Raw genomic sequence first — 21262 nt, 5'->3', positions numbered from 1 at the left:
TTCAGTGTCAGAACTCACAAGGCATAACGCCTGTATGGTCTTAAGCACTAGATTACCTCTATATCACACTGAGAAATGCATATTTTGGAAAGTTATTCTTCTACTTCTGACACTTATTCACTGGGTATACAGGATATTAACAGTCAATTGGAATAGGACTTAAGCACAAGACAAATATCATGTTACTGCATTTACAAAAGATCACAGTGGTTAAGCATTATTGTGAAACTATCAGAGCAAAAACTCCCCATGCATTCATTTTCTTATACCTTCCGAAAGGTTTTTATCTTTTGATCCTGCTAGATTTGATCAAATAATTTGGTACTTGCCAACTGCCAAGAGTACTTTACAAATAAATCTATCCCTGTTTATAGTAAAGACACCCTCTTGAACATTTTGGGGGGCCATATTCTGGGTGATCAAGATTTAAAATCCCTTAACAACTTCTAAAATCAAAATACTGTTTATCAGTTTGGACCAACAAAAGAAATGATAAGTAGCAGTCATGATACTGCTACTTATCAGGAGGATGAGGATTGCTGAAGAGGAGATAATATTTACATATGACCACTAACCATCAGTTTTTCTATCAACCTATCTTTGGCCTTGACAAATCTATTTTACGGATTAGATGGACCATTGTCAAAACATCAGAACCACTATTTTTGATCCAGCTTTCCCATCCCATAAACAGTGCCCTAGTCGCCTTTACTATGAGGTAAATACAGGCTTAAGAAAATGGAAGAACGTGTTAGAGGCACGGATCAAGGGAGTCAGTGAAGTTCTTACTGGTCTTGACGCTGTAGCGTATGACGTCCTGGCAGAGTTCCAACAGCCGGTGGTGTGGCTCTCCTGTGTCCCTCAGCTCCAAGTCGAGGAGCTGTTTCAGCTGTTCAGGGGGCCGCCACTCACAGACCTAGAGATTCGGCAATGGCACAGTTAAATGGGCACCTGCTAGAGCCAGGTGTGGAGAGGATGTCAGAAGCGTGGCCCCTACCCTTGTGAAACTTCCAGACAAGCGGGAGAGAGAGAGATTTAACCTGCAGCCATAGTTCCCTGTGACCAGAGCTATGATGGTAAAGCAGATGTTGCTGGAACAAAGGAGGGACCCCATCTTACATTTGGGAAGATGTCCTGGAGGAAGTGACATCTAAGTTGTGACATAAAATAAGAGTGGGATGAACCAAGCAAAGATTAAGGGATGGGGTCATGCAAGGGGCCCTCTAGGTGGGAGGAACAGCACAGGCAAAGCTGAGATATAAGGGCACCCACAGCCCTTCTGAAGAGTGAAGTCCGTTGGTGTGGCTTGAACACAGAGCCAGGGGGAGGGAGGGAGAAGTGAAGCTTGGCTCCCGGCATAACTCCTAACTTGTCTTTCTGCTTGTCCCCTGGCCCCATACAATCTACTCTCAACCAGGCAGCCAGAATCCAGAATGCTCCTCTTGTATATGAGCCACGGTCACCCCTCTGCTCAAACACCTCTGATGGCTCCTCATTCTTTCAAAGTAAAAGCCTACGTCCTTATAATGACCTAAAACGATCCTGTCCAACCTCCTTTCCTGGTGGCACTGCTTTCCTCCCAGCTGACTCTGCTCCCACAACCTGGCCTCCTTTCTGTTTCTTAAAAGACCAGGCACATTCCCACCTTTGGGTCTTTGCCCTCAGCCTGGAATGACCCCCCCTCCAAATATCCTCATCACTAACTTCCTCTGTTCATCCAAAACCCTTCTCAAATGTCACTTTCTCAATGACAGCAATCCTGAGTCCTTATTTAAAATCCCAGGCTGCACATTATCCCATCTCTAGCAATTCCCCCAACTGTTTCTTCTTTTCCTTCTTCCATAGCACCTGTCACCTTCCAGTGTGCTGCATAATTCATTTATGATATCCTACACAATCTCCATGACAGCAGACATATCAGTCACTTTGCTCACCGATCCCAAGTAGCTAACATGGCCTGCCATAACAAGAGGTTATCAACAAAGATGTGTTGAATGAATGAGTGAATGAATGAAGAGATAAACAAGGCTCAGATTGTGACAGGCTTTGTGTGGCATGTTACAGAGTTTGAACATGGCTCTAGAAAAACTGTTATGTTTTGGACAGGGGGATTATATGATCATATTTGTGTTTTAGACAATAGCTTTGGTTGCTATATGGAGATTCCAAATAAAATTGGAAATAAGAGGTTACTCTAATAAACCAGGCAAGAGAAGGTAGTAGTCTGGATGAGGCTAGCTGCTTTGGGAATGAAGCATATCTGGAGATTTTGAAAATGCACCATCAATAGAACTGAGAAAGCTGTAGCACATCAAGGATGAGGGAGAGCAATGAGCCAAAGGCCAACCTGAGGTTTCCAGCTTGCACACGGGTTGATGGTGGATGGGGTGGGGTGGGGATGATGATTTTGGGGCACATTTAGTCCAAGGCACCTTCAGGACACCCAAAAGGGGTGTAGCAGTTGGACTGAAGCTCTTGTAAAAGATCAGGAACAGAGTTCCAGGCATCCATTATAATATGACACAGGTGACACAGCTCAGAGGGAACCTACAGGAAGAGGGGAAGGCACAGGGTCTCACCTGGGCGGCGCCAACGCATGAGAAATGGCCAAAGGGAGAGGAGTTCAGTTGTGAGTTGGAGGACAAGCCAGGGAGGCAGGGAGAATCCCAGGAGAGTTTTGTGCTACTAAACAAAGAAAGAAGGATGCTTGAAGGAGGAGACGGTCATCACTGTCAAATCCTGCTGAGAAGCCAACTTAGACAAAGCCTGAGAAGTGCTCCTGGGATTTATCAACAAGGAGGTGTCCTTGGCAAGAGCATTTGACTAAGGGAGGTGGGAGTGGAGGCCAGATTGTGTGAAGTGAGGATGTAGGAGGTGAGGAAGTAGAGGGAGGGGGGCAGTGTTGACAATCTTTAAAAAGTTTCACTGTGGAGGGGAGGAGAGAGACAGGGGGGCCTCCAGGGAATAAAGACCAGCATGTGGGAGGCTGGGGAAAGCAGGAGGAAATACCAAGTCATGCGAGAAGTATGAAGTCAAACTCTCAGCTTAGAACCAAAATGGGCAGAAGTAAATCAAATGGGCTGAGCCCATCAAAAAGAAGGACTATGGGTTCATGTAACGTGGATGAATCTCCAGCACATTTTGCTGAGAGAAAATAGCAAGACTCCAAAGGCTACTTGTGGTATGATTCCATCTACGTTACCTTCGGAAAAGGCAAAAACCACAAGGAGAAAAACAAAAAACAAAAAACCCACAGATCAGTGATTACCAGGGGCTAGAGGTGAGGGGAGAGGTTGACTATGGAGGGGCACGGGGAAATAAGGGGGCTGATGGATCTTAATCTGTACCTTAATTCTGTTCATGGTTACAAGACTTGTCAAAACTCATAGAACTGCACACCAAAAGGAATACATTTGACTGAATGTAAATTACAGCTCAATTAAAAAACAAACAAACAAACAAACAAAAAGTGGCTGATAAAAAGTGTCTATCAAAGAGGGTACTAGTAATAATCATCTATGTGTGGGGACCCATCCTATCCTCAGGTCACCTTTGAAAGGGGACTTGTTGAACCTCTGACCAAGTAGGCTAAGTCAGCAGCATAAAATCCTCACCTCCCTCTCCCAACCTCAACATAACTTTCAAGCCAGCTTCATATGGATGCATGTCTACTATACTGCAATGGGCTTGGGGTTGCTTAATGGACAACTTAGGGTCTTAAGCCTACCCTTCTCATCCTACCTCCCATTAGGGCCCTGTATGAGCCCTTCTTTCTAGGTGAAGGGTCCTCTTAGCGTATTAAATACCTTAACCTATTACAACTCTCTATCATTTACCTCCCGCTTTCTTCAACACACCTGTGCTAACTTCTCTCTGTCCATCAAAACCTTACTTCACCTTCAGACTCTGCATCAAAGTTCAAGGTGCCCACTCCTCAGTGAAATCCCCAAACTCTGCCCAAATCACGCAGCATTTATCACATTCTTATTGGGATCCCCTGTTCTCCATCCCAACAAAAACTTGTTCTCCCAATGAGATTAAAATTCTGTTCAAAGCTGAACCTTTTTCTTACTTTTCTTAATATCCCCCAGGCCCAAATGTAATGCTTTACCCTTAACTAACACTCAGTTAATATTTAATGACTGAATAAAGGCCGATATAAAAAAAGTTCCAGGGGAGTAGTTTACTCCAAAGTAAAGCAGGTCCAAAATATTCCCCAAGTACAAAGAAGACAGGAAAACATGCAATTATAAGTACATATCAGGAAACACTTCAGTGACTTTGCCTTGAATTTAACCATTCCAAGATCATGGGTCATTTCTATCTATTTTCCTATTAGTTTTCCCAAACGCATGTTACCAAAAATTCAGCATACCACTTCACATTCAAAATCATTTTTTTTAAATGACATTTATTTCTCCTGATAAAATTGAAATGAAAATCTCTCCCTCCATTTCCTGATAATCTGATTCCAGTATGAAAGGTGATCAATGTGATAGAGGTTAATTTTGAGATTTTAAGAGACGTATGGAGGAATCATTAAAAGCACAAACTCTGGGCTTCCCTGGTGGCGCAGTGGTTGAGAGTCTGCCTGCCGATGCAGGGCACATGGGCTCTTGCCCTGGTCCGGGAAGACCCCACATGCCACGGAGTGGCTGGGCCCGTGAGCCATGGCTGCTGAGCCTGCGCGTCCAGAGCCTGTGCTCCGCAAAGGGAGAGGCCACAGCAGTGAGAGGCCCGAGTACTGCAAAAAAAAAAAAAAAAGCACAAACTCTGAAGCCAGCCTGCCTGGAGTTTAGTATCAGCTCTGAGACTTGCTAGCATGTACTTTGGGGCAACGTACTTGACCTCTTGTGCCACATTTTTTCCCTTGTCTCTAAAATGGAGTTAATAAATAGCACCTGCATCTTAGGGGTCTTTAATGATTAAATACACAAACACATGGATTAAATACACAAATACGTATGGAATAGTTCTTAGAATATCACCTGGCACGTAGTAAGTACTGTTAAGAATAGATGTTATTAGTGGTAATTCCAATATCAATTTGCATCTGAATTTGGGTCTGAATTTGAAACCTAGAACCAGTCATTGGTACCAGTCAGAAGTCAGACTTAACAACCCAAGATTTCTAGTCTGAGCTCAGACAAGGTCCTGGTAAAGACCCTCAGATAAATTTTTAAACTTTTCACACTTTTTCTACCTTCTGCTTGGTTTTCCCTAGTAACATAAAGAATATGCACAAGAAAATGGAAAGCAGAGTGTGCTTTGGAGAGTGTAGAAAGCAGATCATTGGGTGGTTTATAATCTATATTGTTATCTGGGGCAGAAAGCTTCATCCTGTGCTTCACAGCCTTACCTGGTTAAACTCTGGGTCTCAGCCAATTTCCTGACACATGCTGGGTGGCAAAGTAAAAGTCAACCCTCCCAGGAAAACAGAGACTGGGTGGGGTTCTGGAGGCGGGGATGGGGTGGGGAGTAGATACAAACTTTGGTATCTGGGCATCCCCTTGAAACAAAGGTATAGAGGAAATGAAAGCATGATTCCCATTTCCCTTACATCTAGCCATCCAGGTTTGGTTAAAACCTATCTTTCGCATTCTTAGGGTTCCTTATAGGTTTTTATATTTACCTTCTCATTGACGTCTGTAGCCTTCAAAACCACCTCTTCCATTATTAGTCTACAGGCCTCTTCGACAAATTTTTCTCCTGCTTTTGCATCTGTTGTGGGGCCATTCAGTATGACTCCATCCACGAAAACAGTGTTCTTCTTGCTGGGAACCATCTCTTGTGGATCGATATCTCCTGGAAGCACACAATCAAACCGTGTTTGAGAGATAATCTAATTCGAGCACAGAACAAAACACAGGGGAAATGGCTCACCGTCCCACCTTCAAAGGGCATACCTTCTTTTAATACATTTGAGGCATTGAAGCTGACAGCTTCTTATGGTGCCCAATGGCATGACAGAGTTAAAGAAAGTTCCATTTTCCATTCCTGCAGCATCTTGTTTAGCATCAGGAGCGTGGAGGAGCTCAAGCAACATAAATTCAACCCATTTTACTCACTCATACAAACATCTTTCAGACACATGTACAAAAAGATCTTTGTAAACACAAGCCCATGTCTAGTTCGTGGGCACACACTCTCTTGTAATTTAAGGATGACCATACATTTCCTTTTCATAAGTCATTCCTAAAGAAGGAGAAGTAATGTCAACATGCCTTTTCTCTTAACTTTACGTTTTAAGCCTGTGATTAAATGCCCTTCTGCCTTGTCTATGAAACCCCTCGTTAAACCCACTCGGCCATTTCCTACTGAGAGAAGGAGAAAAGAATGTGAGCAGTGTCGCAATTCCTGTAAACCCGTATTTATAACACCTTTAAACTTTTCAAACTTGCAATTTAGGCAGAAGGATGGAGCAGGACATTTTCAGGACTGGACAGTTGCCAGTCAGTGACTAAAGGTTAAAAGTCAACATGGAAATCTATATCTGAGAATGAAGGTTACTGCCTACCCAAAATAGCCCTCCTCCAAAATAATTCTGGCAACTTAATCCAGATATTCAACCAATATCTGCCTCAAGCTCTGACTCGACTGTGTTCTCTTTTTCTGATCACTATCTCTTTCCTCCTTATAATGTATATGTTCACTGAGTTGTGGAAATTTACAGAAACAATTTTTACAAGTGTTTTTCAGCACCTCAGCTAGCACAGCACCTCACTTATTCTTTGTAAATACACCTTAAATATGCTGACGGTCTGTATTTCAAACATTTTTATACTTATTGAGGGTTCTAACTGTATTAACAGTTATTATACCCTGGAGCCCATCTTCTCCTCGCAGTTAAATGTTTGGTACAATTCCGTGGTTTCCTAAACCCTTTAATTCTATGACTGGCAAACTCAAATGGTGTCCACGAAGACAGATAAAAATGTCACCAGAAGATCCCCCAATTTGAGAAAGATAGAATCTGTAGCAAAGGATCGATCATTTATCCTCACACCCAAGGGTAAACCATCCAGAGCTCCCACGATGAATTTCAGTTCCATCCTTCACTTTCACTTATCTTTCACTTGAAAAGACGTATTTGACTTGGTTTAGGACAAATGGTGAAGCCCTGGACTTGAGCTTTTGGATGGAAATGCTCTACATCTAAAGGCACTTTCCTCCCCCCAAATTTTAGGTCGTAAAAATAAATTGGAAAAGAGGGCAATTATTCAGGGAACCCTGGTTATGTAAGTGGGCAGTGCTATTATTAAGCACATGGAAAAAGTTCAATTTTTTTCTAACCTCATTAGTAGGATTTCAGGTTTTTATTGCCCAGGGAATAGCAACCACTCTGTAGGCCTCTCAGAGTTTCTGTCTCTCTCTCTCTCTCTCTCTCTCTCTCTAACACACACACAAATGTCAAACACCCACTTGAAACCAGAATAGCAGAGAAATTGAAATTAAAATTGTCTGTTTCTCCACAGCCATCAATTACAGAAATCGCCCATAATTCAAACAATTATATAGGAGAAAATACTACTTTAAAAAAACTAAATAGAATTGGGTATAAAGTATGCGTCTTTTCTTGATAGATATGTTTTATTTCTATTACCAGATGTGATCATGTCGCTCTTTCCCCACTACATTTGCCCAACTGGAAAAGACCCTCTGGCGATTGAACAGTCAGTCAAGCTGTGATCTTCTGGGGATGCACACCCAGGACCTCCCATGTAACTGCTAGAGTTGATAGCGGTAAATAATGAAATTGTTCAATGGGAGGAGTGTTCCATGAAGAATATACCCAGAATCTGTCTGCTCTTCATTCCCCGCTCCCTTATCACCATCAAACACTTGGGTTAGCCTTTCAACTAACCCCCGGCTGCCACCCTGCCCTATGTACCGTGTAGACAATTCTCAACATAGTAGTTCCTATGTGTCTTTGAAAAGATGGCACATCACATGATGACTCCTCTATTCAAACCATTCAATGACCCCTTATCTCATCAAATTAAAAGTCAAAGTCCTAATAATGACCTCTAAGGCTTTAAATGAACTCCTCCCCCATTATCTCTTGGAACTCAAACCTCATCTCTTATTCCTGCCCTCAAAGCTCACCATGTTTCACCCACCTTCTCCTCTTCACTCTTCCTTGACTCTTTTCTTAAACACCAGCTTCTCAGCGAGGTGTCCCCGACGACCCCATTTCACACTGCACCACTCCCCTCCCCCACCTTCTTTCTCTGCTTTATTTGACTCAAGAGCAGTGACATACAATTCTTATTAATTTACTTGTTTAAATATTGTCTCTGCAACAGAGGTTTTGCTCTATGGGAACATGAGCTTGTGTCTGTTCCACAGCACCCAGAATGTGCCCGGCAGTTTGTAGGAGTTCCATAAACATTTGTTGGCTATTAAACTTAAAAAGCCCGGAACCCTGGTTCCCTCCACCATTCAGTGATCATGTCCCTTCCTCTGAGGTGCCATCGCAGGTTGCCAGCCCTAACTGAGGAGGAAACACCTTCGCTGGAATAGGGCAGACATGGAACTCCATTCATGGGCTAGAGAAGCAGCAGCAGGGGCTGCAAGAAGGACCTGGAGAACAGGGTCAACAAGGCAAAACTGAGTTTGCAGTCTGGGTTATCAAAAGAAACAGTTGGTGAGAGGCTCTCACTTTCCTCCCTGAGCTGTTCTTTTCACCAAGGCCACTCCTACTCTCTCTTTTCCCTCCTTCCCTTTTTTGTAGTCATATGACTTCTGAAAGTCAGTCCATAACAAATCTCATTCCAGGAACCACAATTCCAAGCGTGGAAGCCGGTCAATCCTGAAACACTCCAACTTCTGAATTTCCACCAATTCCTCAACTCCATACTTTCCAAACCCCTATCTATATAAGCTCAACTTCTGTTTTGTTTAAAGAGATGCCCAGCTCTGCCTTGCTGAACAAACAATAAATTCAGCTTCAAATATTGTTTCAGAGATTCAGTCATGGCCTCTTTCATTGACATAGGAGTAAATGAATTAATACAGACGAAGACCTAAAACAATGCCTGGTGTGTAGTGGGCACTCAATAAATGTTAGAAATATTAGCTAACTCAGTAAGTGTAAATTAATAGTAGTAGGCAGTCAAGACTATTTATTTATTTATTTATTTTTTCGCGGTATGCGGGCCTCTCACTGATGCGGCCCCATCCCCACCCCCACCCACGCCGCGGAGCACAGGCTCCAGACGCGCAGGCCCAGCGGCCATGGCTCACGGGGCCTAGCTGCTCCGCAGCACGTGGTATCCTCCCGGACCGGGGCACGAAGCCGCGCCCCCCCCATCGGCAGGCGGAATCCCAACCACTGCGCCACCAGGGAAGCCCAAGACTATTTATTAAATACATAAACAAACAGGAGTAAATTACGTGTGACAGTAAGCAATGACAGTAGAAAGGGAGATCTCAGAGTAATCAGATGCCCAGGGTAATGAACTCTAAAGTGGCTGGTGAGTTATCCCCTGGAAGAATGGGAAGACGAAGGCTCAGTGGGAATGGACTGTCCTTATGAAGGGAGTTGAACTTCTGGCAACAGCCAAGCAGTTCAGCCCACATGGGGTGGGCAGCTGTCCAGACTTCCCACCTTGTCACTTTCCACCTTGCACCATGGTTATCTGTGTAGAGGTTTTATTTCTTGCACCAGATTGTAAACGCCTACAGAAGGGATCCATGTCTCAATTTTCTGGACATTCCAGAAAACCGTTCAGCCGTTGGCATTCGTAGGCACTCAGCAACTCTCTGAGGACTGGCTGAATGTATTGTTATCCTGGAGGTCATCTTATCTAACCCTTTCATACAGTCCCCCAAATCCCCTCCCCAACCCAGTGGCTGATACAACAGGAGATCTGAGTTCTAGTCTCTCAGGTTCTTTGATCCTGGAATACATCCTCTCTGTGCTTCAGTTTTCTCATCTATAAAATAGGAGATAACCCGAGGAAAGTGCTGGGCTGGCTGCACTCTCACTTACACTAACAGTACTGAAATATACTAACATTGCAGGTGGGTTTAGGGACCACTGTTCTGGTTGACCTCTAAGATGCTTCCAGAATCTTAACATCTTCGTTTGCCTGGCTTCCCTCTTATCCTTTAATAATTATGTTTTTCATTTCAACAAACGTGTTATTCACCTACCATGTGCCACACAGCAGGTGGGGGCTAAAGACAGGAATTGGATCATCTCCTTGAGGATCTCAAAGTCTCTTTGGGGAGTTAGGTGCTGAAAATTTACAAGAATAAAAGACATGTGGGGTAGGCTCTGTTCTAAAAATTTTATAGATTTAGCAAATTTAGTTGTCACAAAATTTCCAGTTAGTTACTCAGTTTTATAGTTGAGGAAGCTGAGACACAGAGGGTTTAATTGGCTTGCCCAGGGTCACAGAGCTGGTAAGTAGTGAAACTGGGGTAAATAATATAATATATTGAAGTTCTACAAAGGAGCAATGAGATACTGCTCTATGGGCATCTACAGTTTGCAAGGCAGTGTTAGAGAGTTAGTAATGACAGCAAGATGAATTAGACTCGATGCCTGTCCTTGGTAATTGAGAGCCTCAGAGTCTGAATAATGCAATAGAAGATAAAGGGTGTCAAGTGCCATGAGAAGGATACCAATAAAATGTTTTGAATGTAAGCAATGTAGACATTTAGGGTTAAGGCTTAGGGTTATAGGAGAAGTTGAGGTATCTGAGAAGGCTTCTGAATTGGAAGACCTGTCTTCTCTTTAAATATCTGCAGTAAGAAATAATAATAATAATTTTAAAACCTCATTACAAAGTTATAATTTTAAAACCTCATCTTAGAGTAGCAAGTCCATGACAAACAGCTGTGAGTGGTCACAAAACTTCTCCTACAGTGACTCAATATGCATTTGTGTCATTTCTTCAGGCTTTTACACTAGATGGGTAGACAAAGCAAGTCTAATTTCTCTTCCACGGGACTCTAATCCAAACACATGAAGACCTTTATCAACTCTCATCTAAATCTCTTATTTTGCCAGTTAAAACTGTTCCAGTTTCTTCCATGGATCTGATAGACCATGGTTGTTAGTCTGGGTCAGTTTATTTCTATCTTACAAAATGAGGCATACCCCAGGTGTGGTTCTCACCAACTCAAAATACAGTGAATTGGTATTTCCCCTTCTCTGGTCTTCATGATTCCATTAGTAAGGCTTCTATTAGCATCCTAGTTGATTCCAAAGCTTAAGCTTTGAAACCAGGCAGATCCTGGCCCCAATTCTAACCATGTTGCTGTGATCTTACCCATATCACTTAACTTCCATGTGATCCAGATTTCTTATCTGGCCAACAGAGAAAATAGCCATGCCTATTGCACTGAGTCATTGGGAGGGTTGAATGTGGCCGTACGTGCAAGCTGCAGAGCCAAATGCCACGAGTAGAGTACAGGACACAGAGTATGGGGACCTTTACTGTGGCTAAGTCTACATGAACTCTTCCAGCACCCACATTACACTGCTGGCCCAGGTAAAGTTTAGAATCAATAGCCTTAGGTCTTTGTCAGAAGGTCTGCCAATAAGAGCCAAGCTTCCCATATGAGACTCTTCAATTGTTAAGAGCAAAACAGCACTAGGAAAATAACTCTTGCTTCCAAAGGATGGAAAGAGGAACAATGGATCAAAAGTGAATCCAGGCATCTGGTGGAGAGGCCAAGGAACTCTTCAGAAAACTTGTGCCAAAGATATTGGGGCCCCAGGGAGAGCTGAGGGTCAGGATCTGGAGAGCCCAGTAGGCCAGTCCAAGATAGGAATGAGAAGCAAAACCTGGGAAAAGAGGATAGTATTAATTAATAAATTAATAAGGGCCTACCGTGTACCAAGCACCAGCCTGGTGCCTGGGAATACAGAAATTAAAAAACACAGAATCTCTGCTCTCAAGTTGCTAAAAGTCTTGAAAGACAATATCCAGGGGGCCAGGGAGAAGAAAAATAGAGCTGAACAAAAGTTGAAGAGACATTCCTCTGTTCTGGAGTTTTCCAAGTCAGGTGTCTCTTTTAAGCTCAAAAAAGTGCACACCTAATTTAGTCAATGTACCTGGTCCTTTAAGACTTATACATTGTTTGCATCCCTTTTGAATTTCACAACCATTTTAAGTCATTTTTATTGTCTTAGAAACAACACACCAATGCCAGGGTAACTACGAGCAGTCTACAAGGAAGAAGTTTATAGGAAATAAACAAATATTAAGAAATAACAATAATACAAAGCAGTGGCCACAGAAGCTCTGAAGGTGTGGGTAGTAGCAACAAGTACAGGGACTGAGTGTCTGAATCTAGCTCTGTGATTGGTAGAATCATAGACCTGACTTAGAGACCAAACCATGTCCACAGTACAGCCCCCAAATATGAAGTCACAGGAGAAAACGGCAAAACTATGCTCACAACTTTAGTCAGCTAGAGATGGGCACCCAAAGGCAAAAAAAAAAAAAAAAAAAGAAAAGAAAAAAAGAAAATTTAAATCACTCAGTCTCATTTTGGGGGTTAAACTCTCTTTAGTTGAAATACACAGTGAGTTAATACTTCTTTCATTTATATTTCCCAAAATATTTACTGAATACCTGCTATGCATAAGACACTGGGGTAGGCACTGTGGGAGACTCAAAGATGGATCAGACACACAGACAGTGACTTCAAAGTCCAATAAGGAAAATTAGACACGTTTATGAATACCTAGAATCCCATCCAGAAGGTATAAAGCATGATACTTGAGGTCAGACAAAGCACACACTGAAATTCCAGAGGAGGGCTTCTGACTGTAAGAAGCAGAAAGTCCTCTTAGATGATATTTAAGATGGTCCTTCATTCAACCATTCAGCAAATACTTACTTAGTGCCTGTTATGTTCAGAACACTGTGTGAGGCATTGGAAGCCAAGCCATGAACAAGAAGACACAAATTTACATTTACTTGGGATGGATGGGAGAGATAGTTAATAAAAACGCAAACAGATAAATAATTAAAATAACTGCAGACTCTAATAAATGCTCTGAAGGAAATTACCTGAATGACTTGATAGGATGAAAATAAGGAGGTATTTCAGATCTGATCAGGGGAAAGTATTTCTGAAGAAGAAACATTTGGATTGAGATGCAAATGAGGAGAAGGTTCCAGATGTAAAAAGACATGAAAAGAGAATAGTCCAGAAAGAAGGAACAAAAAATGCAAATAATCTATAAATTGTCCTTTTAAAGGAATAGAAAGACATCAGTGTAGCCCAGTGTGAGGACGAGGGGAAGGAGGAATAGAGTGAGCTTTGGAAAGAGAGACGGGGAGCAGGTTAGGTAAGGTGTTTTATTCTAAAAGCAACAGGTAGCCACTTAAAGATTTTAAACAAAGGAGTAACATGATCTGGTTTACATTTCTAACAGATTTCTCTGGTACCTTGTAGAGGATGGACTGTCTGAGTGCAGATGTGGAAACGGGGAGATTGCTTAGGAGGCTACTACAGAAGTCTGGGCAACAGAGAATGGTGGCTTTGATCCAGAAGACGTAGGAAAAGCATTGCAATCTGGGAAATTTTGGTGGTAAAGCCAAGAGGACTTGCTGATGAAGTGGGTGCAGGGGGTCAAGAAAACAAAAGACTCTTAGATGACAGGGCCTTATGCTGATACAGGGACCACTGGAAAAGGGCAGTCGGGTCAATGTGTGGTAAGGTGGGGATGGAGAATCAAGATTTTTGACTGATTTGTAGAAATTGGTTATGATGAGGTAGAAACAAAGATTATGGCAAGGACTTTCATAACCAAAAAGGAAACTGAACTAGGCAAAAAAATGTGTGTGTGTGTGTGTGTGTGTGTGTGTGTGTGTGTGTCTGTGTCCAGGAAACCTCAAGTACTTCTGTTTGTCCAAGGGGCAGGGTCTGTAAATGGCAGAAGTGACTGACTGCTGAGAGGTGACATGGGCACCAATCTTGCAGGAACCTCACTGGAGACTGAGGAATGCGTATGTTACTTGGTAGGCAATAGGGAGCCATTGAGAACTTCTGATGGGATAAGAGGAGTGCTTTAGAAAGATGAAGTGGGTACCAGTGTCGAGTTTAGGTGGGAAATCAAGAGTTCAAGTTGGGGAGACATGATGGCAATAATCCAGGCCAGGGAGAGGGAGGACATGGACTAGATAATAGACAGGATGGGGAGTTATATTTATTTTGACTTCTTGCTTACAATATTATTACTGCAAACTTGAAGTCAGGAATCCTGTGTCTTTCTAATGAGCCCTACAACTGTACATGGATAGTACAGTTTTCTATCCTCCAGTAAGTCTATGTTCTAAAATGATCTTTGGATGAAAGGTGACAGAATAAGATAGGAAAAGGTAATTTTGTGTATCCATACATCAGCTCCTCTCTTGCAAAGCATGGATGAACACAGAACATTTCAGAACATGTTCCCATTACCCTGGGTTTTATTTTATGAGACCCTGTTGTGTTAGCATCTGGGATGTCAGTCAAAGGACTCCGATTCTGTGGAAACACCAAGGCATGCCCTTTAACAAAAGAGCTGGGTCCATCAACACCATCCATTCTCTGAGAGGACAAGCTTTTTAGAAGGGAGTCTCTAAGGAGCTCCTTAACATAGCTGTCAGTGCCCTGCCAATGGCCAATAAGTGCATGGTCACCATATACCCTATTTATTTATTTTTAATTTCAAAAATGTTTTCCTTTCACTGGGCACCAGGCCAGAAATTGGGTAACCTTCTGATGTTTTCAGGAGAGTAGGATTCCCCGAGACACCTACTCCTATGGCTTGAGTAAACATTACTTGACGGGATCTACATGCTGGTATTGTAAGTCTTAACTTGTCATATTGATGGCCAGCCCGTGAAACCACCCTCAGCCATCATCCCCCCTCTACACCTTATGAACCGACGGGTACTACTTCAGCTTACAGGGATGTGAATGCAGCCAGGCTCTATGAGAAAACTGGACTGGCATACACATATAGTAAATTCCAGCCCAGGCTGGAGAACGTGGCTATGGATGGTGTCCTTTCATCTCGCTTATCAGCACCGTGCTCCCCGGAAGCTGCTCTCACCATGTCTGCCCCCTCCTTCACTGGCCACTGCCCCCCAGCGTCACCATTTCTGCTGGCACTTCCCCCTCTGCCATCTTGGCTCTGTACCCTCTCTGACTCTTCATCTAGTTTCTTGCCTACATATAGGCAAGAAACATTACATTTGACTTGCTGCTTTATCAGTGACTCCTGTGTTTTCTGAGATTTGAGGATGAGTAGGGAGAACGTCCATTTTGAGTTTGCTTGTTTGCTTGGGGAATTTTTGGCCTAATCGGCATCCCAACTGGAACCACTCTTCCCCCCAGGACACAGTCTGGGCAGCACTGTCAGTTAAGGTTTTCCCCTTTCATGCTATCTCCAAGTCTCAAGTATTCCAGATCTCCAGAGTTGCCTTGGCTCCTGTCTTTTCCAAGGCCTCATTATTTAGCTCTCTCTCCAATTCTGTGAGTTCTCCCAAATCCTTCCAGTCAACTCCCCCTTCTAGCGAGCAAGAGTCTTTCTGTGTTCTGTGAAAACAGAGAACCATAACTAATATTCTGAAAAACTTGACTTCTGTAGAAATTCCCAACTAAGGAAAGTTAAAGACAACTACACACAGCTTAATAAGTATATTCTCTGTACCTTCAGAGTTTCCCACCTATTTTAATTGTTCTGCAAAACTTAGAGGTCATCCAGGTCCTGTCAAAAAATAAATATTGCATTTTTTCTCTTTTTTAAAATATTCCACTTATGTACAAGTCAGGATGTTTGTGGCCAGTGGGTAGAGCACTGTCTTAGCAAAAAAGAGTCTAGACAGCCCTGCCAAAAAGAAATACAATTCCAGCCACCTGTGTGATTTTTACCTTTTCTAGCAGCTCTTCTAGTAGTAGTATGGCAGAAAGGGAACAAAAATATACTTGCATTTAGAAAATAACAACAGCTAACATTTATTGGATACTTGCAATGGATCAGGTACTGAGCTAGGTACCTTATATGTGTTACTTCATTTAATTCTCATAATAATTATCTTCATTAACTCAATTTTACAGGTAGGAAAACTGAGGCCAGAGAGATGAAGAGAATTATAAGTGACAGAGCCAGAATTCAAAGCCAGGCAGCCTGAGTTCGGATATCATGTTCGTAATGACTATATTCTACCTTTTTCCAAAAAAAGGTGAATAAAGAGATATTGTTTCTCATGTCTTATCAACCACTCTAAACTATTTGGACACATATTTTATACTCCTAAAGCAATAAGCAATTATCTGGGAACTATGTGTTAAATTGCAATGTGCTGCAATGTAATATATAGTTTTAAAACCAATTTGCTCAAGTGTTGACTGCAGGATTTTAAATGATTCCACTTAACCTGAAATTTAAGTGAAAATTTAAATACATGCTATAAATGGGTACCTCATTTACATTATCCATTGATTAACTCTGATGTAATGCTCATTTGTGCCCAGGGTACTGCCTCTTAGCCTAGGCTTTTGGAAGGTCATCTTCTAGGTCAGTAGTGGGCAATTACTCTCAGCTCAGTATTTCAACACACATGCTATGACATTCACACGTGGCCACCCTCAAATGCAGAGAACATCACTTACCAAAACCTCTTTATGGAGTGTATTACATGAGACTGGAAAGAATATACTGAGAAGCTGCTTGGGATGGCAATAAGACCTCTCCAAGAAGCATCTTTAAGTGAAAATAGATGGTCTAAACTGCCTTCTAAGGAGGGAGGACTCTTACTTGCAGGGCAAATGCATTGCTAAATAGGGTATGCAAATTTGGGTTCAGAGATGAATTGCTCAGTAGAGAAGAGGGTGAGGCAACCACCAGCATCTTTCTCCTCATCCTTTATGCTACACAGACTCAGCTTCACCTTCATATAAAATCAGAGCAAATATTCCAAAATTTTAACCTACCTGGGAGCCAACACAGTCACATAAACTGCATTATAGATGGTGCCCCTGAAATGGCAAACGTGGCACCTCTGGGGGATGCCCACACATCTCATTGCTACTCTTATGTTGATAAGTGAGGCACTCACAGAACACTGCATAAAAGACCATAAAGGCATTGGTCTGAGACCCAATGAGGTCTGAGTTTGGGTCTCATTGGTCTGAGACCCAATGAGGCATGAGTTTAGAGCCATCTAGAATATGTGCCAAGGTGGGGTTTTGGCCAATTTTGTGTAGGATCATGGGATCTTAGAGCTTGAAAAGCACTTACAGATAATTTGGGAAATGTCCTCATTTTGAATTTGAGAGAACTGTGATTCAGTGGCACACAGACTGTTTGATGTTTATGTATCCCCTTCTGTAAGTCTATTGGATCCTCTAAGGGCTGTCCACACTACACCTCTCAGAAGTATTTAGAACCTATTTCACATAATAATAGCTACTATTTATTCAGCCCTTCTATGTGCCAGGTTTGATAAGTCCTTTACAAACAGTAGCACCTTTACCCTACACAACAACCTTGTGAAGATACAAACAACTAAAACCCACTCTGGTTAAGTTAAGCAGAAAAATAATTTATTGGGAGGGTGTGTAAGTTATCTATAGTTGTGTAACAAATGACCCCCAAACTTAGTGGATTAAGTCAACAAGGATGTATTATTTCCTGTGATCCTGTGGCTTGGCTAGGTCTGGGTAGTTTTTCTGGTCTTCCCTGTGCTAACTCACACACCTGCAGCAACTTGTATGTTGGCTTGGAGCCGAGTTCACAGCTGGGAAGACTGAGATAGCTGGACCTCTCTCTCCTTGTGGGCTTTCATTATCCAAGAGATTTGTTGGGTCTTCCTCAGAAGGTGGTGGCAGGTCTGAAAAGAGTGAAGGAAAAAGCTGACAAGCTTCTTGAGATCTCAGATTGGATGTCACACAGCTTTTTTTTTCTTTTGTTACTTTTGACACACTCTGTTGGTGAAAGCAAGTCACGAGGAAAATTGTACTCAAAGATACAGGAAAAAGCTCACCTCTTGGTGACAGAAGGCAACATCACATTGCCAAGTGTATGCATTCTAGGAAGAAAGGAATTTGAAGCCATCTTTGCAATCCATCAGAGCCTACCTCCTGACCACAAGTTATTCACATTCCTCCCATCTACAAAATACGCTCATTTCCATCCCAGGACCAACCCAAATCTTATCTCATTATAGAAACAGACTTCAATTCTGGGATCTCATGAGTTGTATCAAGTCTACAGACAGACAAGGCTGTTAAATTGCAGCTGCTCTTGATCCAGGGATCCATAAACTAAAACACAAGTTATCAGACACCATGCACAAACAGTGAGAAGAACAGGATAACTGCCACAGACACACCCAGGAAAGAATGAAAGGCCCAGGTCCAGGCACTGACCCATAGCAATTCTGAAATCTAGCAAGGCGTATATTGCATATATTGAATGTGGTCTGATTCTGCCCTCTGGGATGGTTTCCTAACCCATTATTCTTTGTGACTCTTGGCTCTGCAATCTGGCAGAAGCGAAGAAACATCCCAGCCTCTGTGATATTCTTTGAGGTCGCATACAATGATGGGTAGTCGCAGACATGCAGCAGTGAGCTTGGCCTCAATCTCTTCTTCTCTCATCTGGACGCTTGGTTCTGGTTCCCCCGAGATGGCAACTACACAGAGAAACAACTTTCTTCCTCCAGCTCCTTTGACAGTCACACTTTGGCAACTGTGTATGCCAGCATTCATGGATTCCCACACAAACTCTGACCTGTCCATTCTTGACGGTGCTTCAGGAAGGCTGGTTAGTGACTTTTCTGTGACTTCCAACTTGCCCTTGTGGAATTTTCCTTTCACGGCTCCTCCTACATTTGTGTAAGGTTTAATTCCAATAATAAAGTCCTTATTCCACAATGCATCTTACATACAACCTGTTACTGCATTTAATCTTCATCACAGCTGTACAAGTTATAGGCATCCCCATTTTACAGACAAGGACACTGAGGCTCAGAGAAGTTAGGACACTTTCCCATGACTTCACAGCTAAAATATGTCAGAGCTCAGATTTTACCTCAGATTTATCTGATTCCCAAGCCTATACATGTAATTCCTATTCTCCATCTACTGGGAGAAAAGGGATGGGAACAGTGGTGTGCTGCTAAAATTGTTTCTGAAGAAAAACAGATCCTGATAGATGTATTTCAATGTTATGGTATTCCCATCAAGCTAATTTCAAGGTACCAATAGTTTACAAATTGGCTTACAACATTTCTGAATATCTGACACTCATGAGCTGGTATGAAGCGGCTTCTGCCCACCACGGTACAGGGATCTAGGAAAACAAAAAAGGTCTTCAATAAGGAAATGTAATCATAGTTAACAAAAGTTGGGTAAGGTGGTTCTTTGGGTGTCTCATTCACGTGCAAGCTACCTGATTTCCAAGTGCTAGCACTTTCATCTCTTTGCCTGTGGCCTTTCTAATCTGCCCACTTACATAGCAAATCAGAAGCTCTGAAAAATTAATACCCATATCAGCATCCCTCAATCAACAAGCCATAAAAATTAATGTGTAAACATCCAGCTCTCTTGTCCTTCATATGGGATAACTCTGAGAGGTGTATTCTTCACTAACACTCCTAGTTACCCAGTGGAAGTAAGCTGTAGTTAACCTCAGTGATAACTTGCTTTATAAGGTATTCTCTGTTGGCCTCCCTGGGACCACCTTCCAAAGGCACTACTTATGCGCCAATCCTTGACTGCTTCTGGAAAATCCAAATCAAAACAAATGACTACTGTTTTTTGAATGCCAGTGGACCAGACAAACACTGTACTAGGTACTTATGTTACATGTCTTTATACGAATCTTCATAGCACCTTATGAGGCAAGTGTTACACCCAATTCTACAAATATGGAAATGTGGATCCAAGAGTTTAATTAACTTTATGCAGGTCACATAGCTGGCAGGGCAAAGAGCAGAGCTGATATTTAAACTATGATTGATTGCAATGTCTCTTTTCTTTCCACTAAACCATGCAGCCACTCTTGCCAGGGAGGTTGGACTAACACAGGTGAAACAATAAAAGAACAATTAACTGCTAAGCTGACATATTGTATTGAACACTTCTGGGAAAAAGTGTCATCATATGTATGTTCCACAATTACTTTCTAAAATTCTCTTTTGTTGTGCCATCAACTTGAAAAATAAGGTCATGGACAAATATTAGGAAATTCAATTTTTCATAGATTTTCTTTCTCCTCTATCACTGCTTCATACAAATTAGGTACTGAAATAAAACTGAGCGGATAGCATAGCAGAATATACCATAAGGAAAATGCATATGAGGAAAATATGTTCCATGGATGTATTTTTTGGCCCACATAGCATCTGAAAGAACAGATATGTCATAAAATACCAACTAAGTCTCTATTGATTTTGTAAGTCGATACAAAGTATTAGAAGATCAAACAACACAGCATCCAGAGTGCTGAATTGGGAATAGGCTTATTGGCTAGGAAACTTAAACAAAGGGAAGATTCAGCAATACATTTAAGAGGCAAAAAATTGAGTGTGGGAATTTAAGATTTGTCAATGCTACAGCTAAATCACCAAAACAGATTTTAATATTTAACAACGGCTTGCAGACCTCAAGTAATTTAGATAGTTGCTCTGCAATATTTCCCACTAAGAAGCTCCTGGATGCTGAAATTCTTAGCACTGCACCAAGACATGGCAGATGCTGGTGGAAACAAATATAAATCCAACTCTGATTTAATCAGTATTTTGCAGAGTTGATTTCTTACATTTAATTATCTGCTGGACAATATGCACAGAAAGAACACTCTGGAATTTGGAATGGGGTAGGGGTTCTTGCCCCAAGTCTGGCTCTATATAGTTCTGTGGCTGCCAAGTAGTACTTTAACCTCTCTGGTTAAATGATGCTCTCAGTTAAATGGTGCTCTACAAGATGACTTGCCACCCTAACAGTCAGTGATTCTATGGCTAAAGCCCTTTTTTCAATTAAATTCCTATTCATGTAATTAACATAAATCACATTCCAGCATTTCTAAAAGCAATCCTCATCAATGCTCTGCAGAACTGTGAATTCCTATAATGTTTCAGGACCTCCAAGGTAGTGGCTCAGGGGAGGAACTGATGGAGATGATGAGCAGGTGAGCCTGTTTTATCTCAAAAGCCTCTCTATACTGTTTTGCTTAAATAGAGTTCATAGGCATGAATGAATGAAGGAACACTTTGGCTTCAAATTACAATATGACTGATTG

At 42.0% G+C, this 21262-nt stretch overlaps 1 protein-coding gene across 1 annotated transcript in view; it reads right to left on the bottom strand.

Annotated features, from left to right (window-relative positions):
* The window catches only part of GADL1 (glutamate decarboxylase like 1), a gene marked incomplete at both ends in the record, with an annotated part of 265368 nt that overhangs the window by 141917 nt on the left and 102189 nt on the right, over positions 1 to 21262 (bottom strand). The window contains 2 exons of the mRNA XM_082848395.1: positions 790 to 916; positions 5633 to 5805. Coding sequence (XP_082704521.1) covers positions 790 to 916; positions 5633 to 5805 — 300 coding nt within the window. The remainder of the gene's footprint in view (positions 1 to 789; positions 917 to 5632; positions 5806 to 21262) is intronic.

The sequence above is a fragment of the Leucopleurus acutus genome, assembly GCF_964270905.1.
Source record: "Leucopleurus acutus genome assembly, chromosome: 10".
Lineage (NCBI taxonomy): Eukaryota > Metazoa > Chordata > Mammalia > Artiodactyla > Delphinidae > Leucopleurus > Leucopleurus acutus.
The sequence above is the reverse complement of the archived record's forward strand: the minus strand, read 5'-3'. Positions and strand labels throughout refer to the sequence as shown.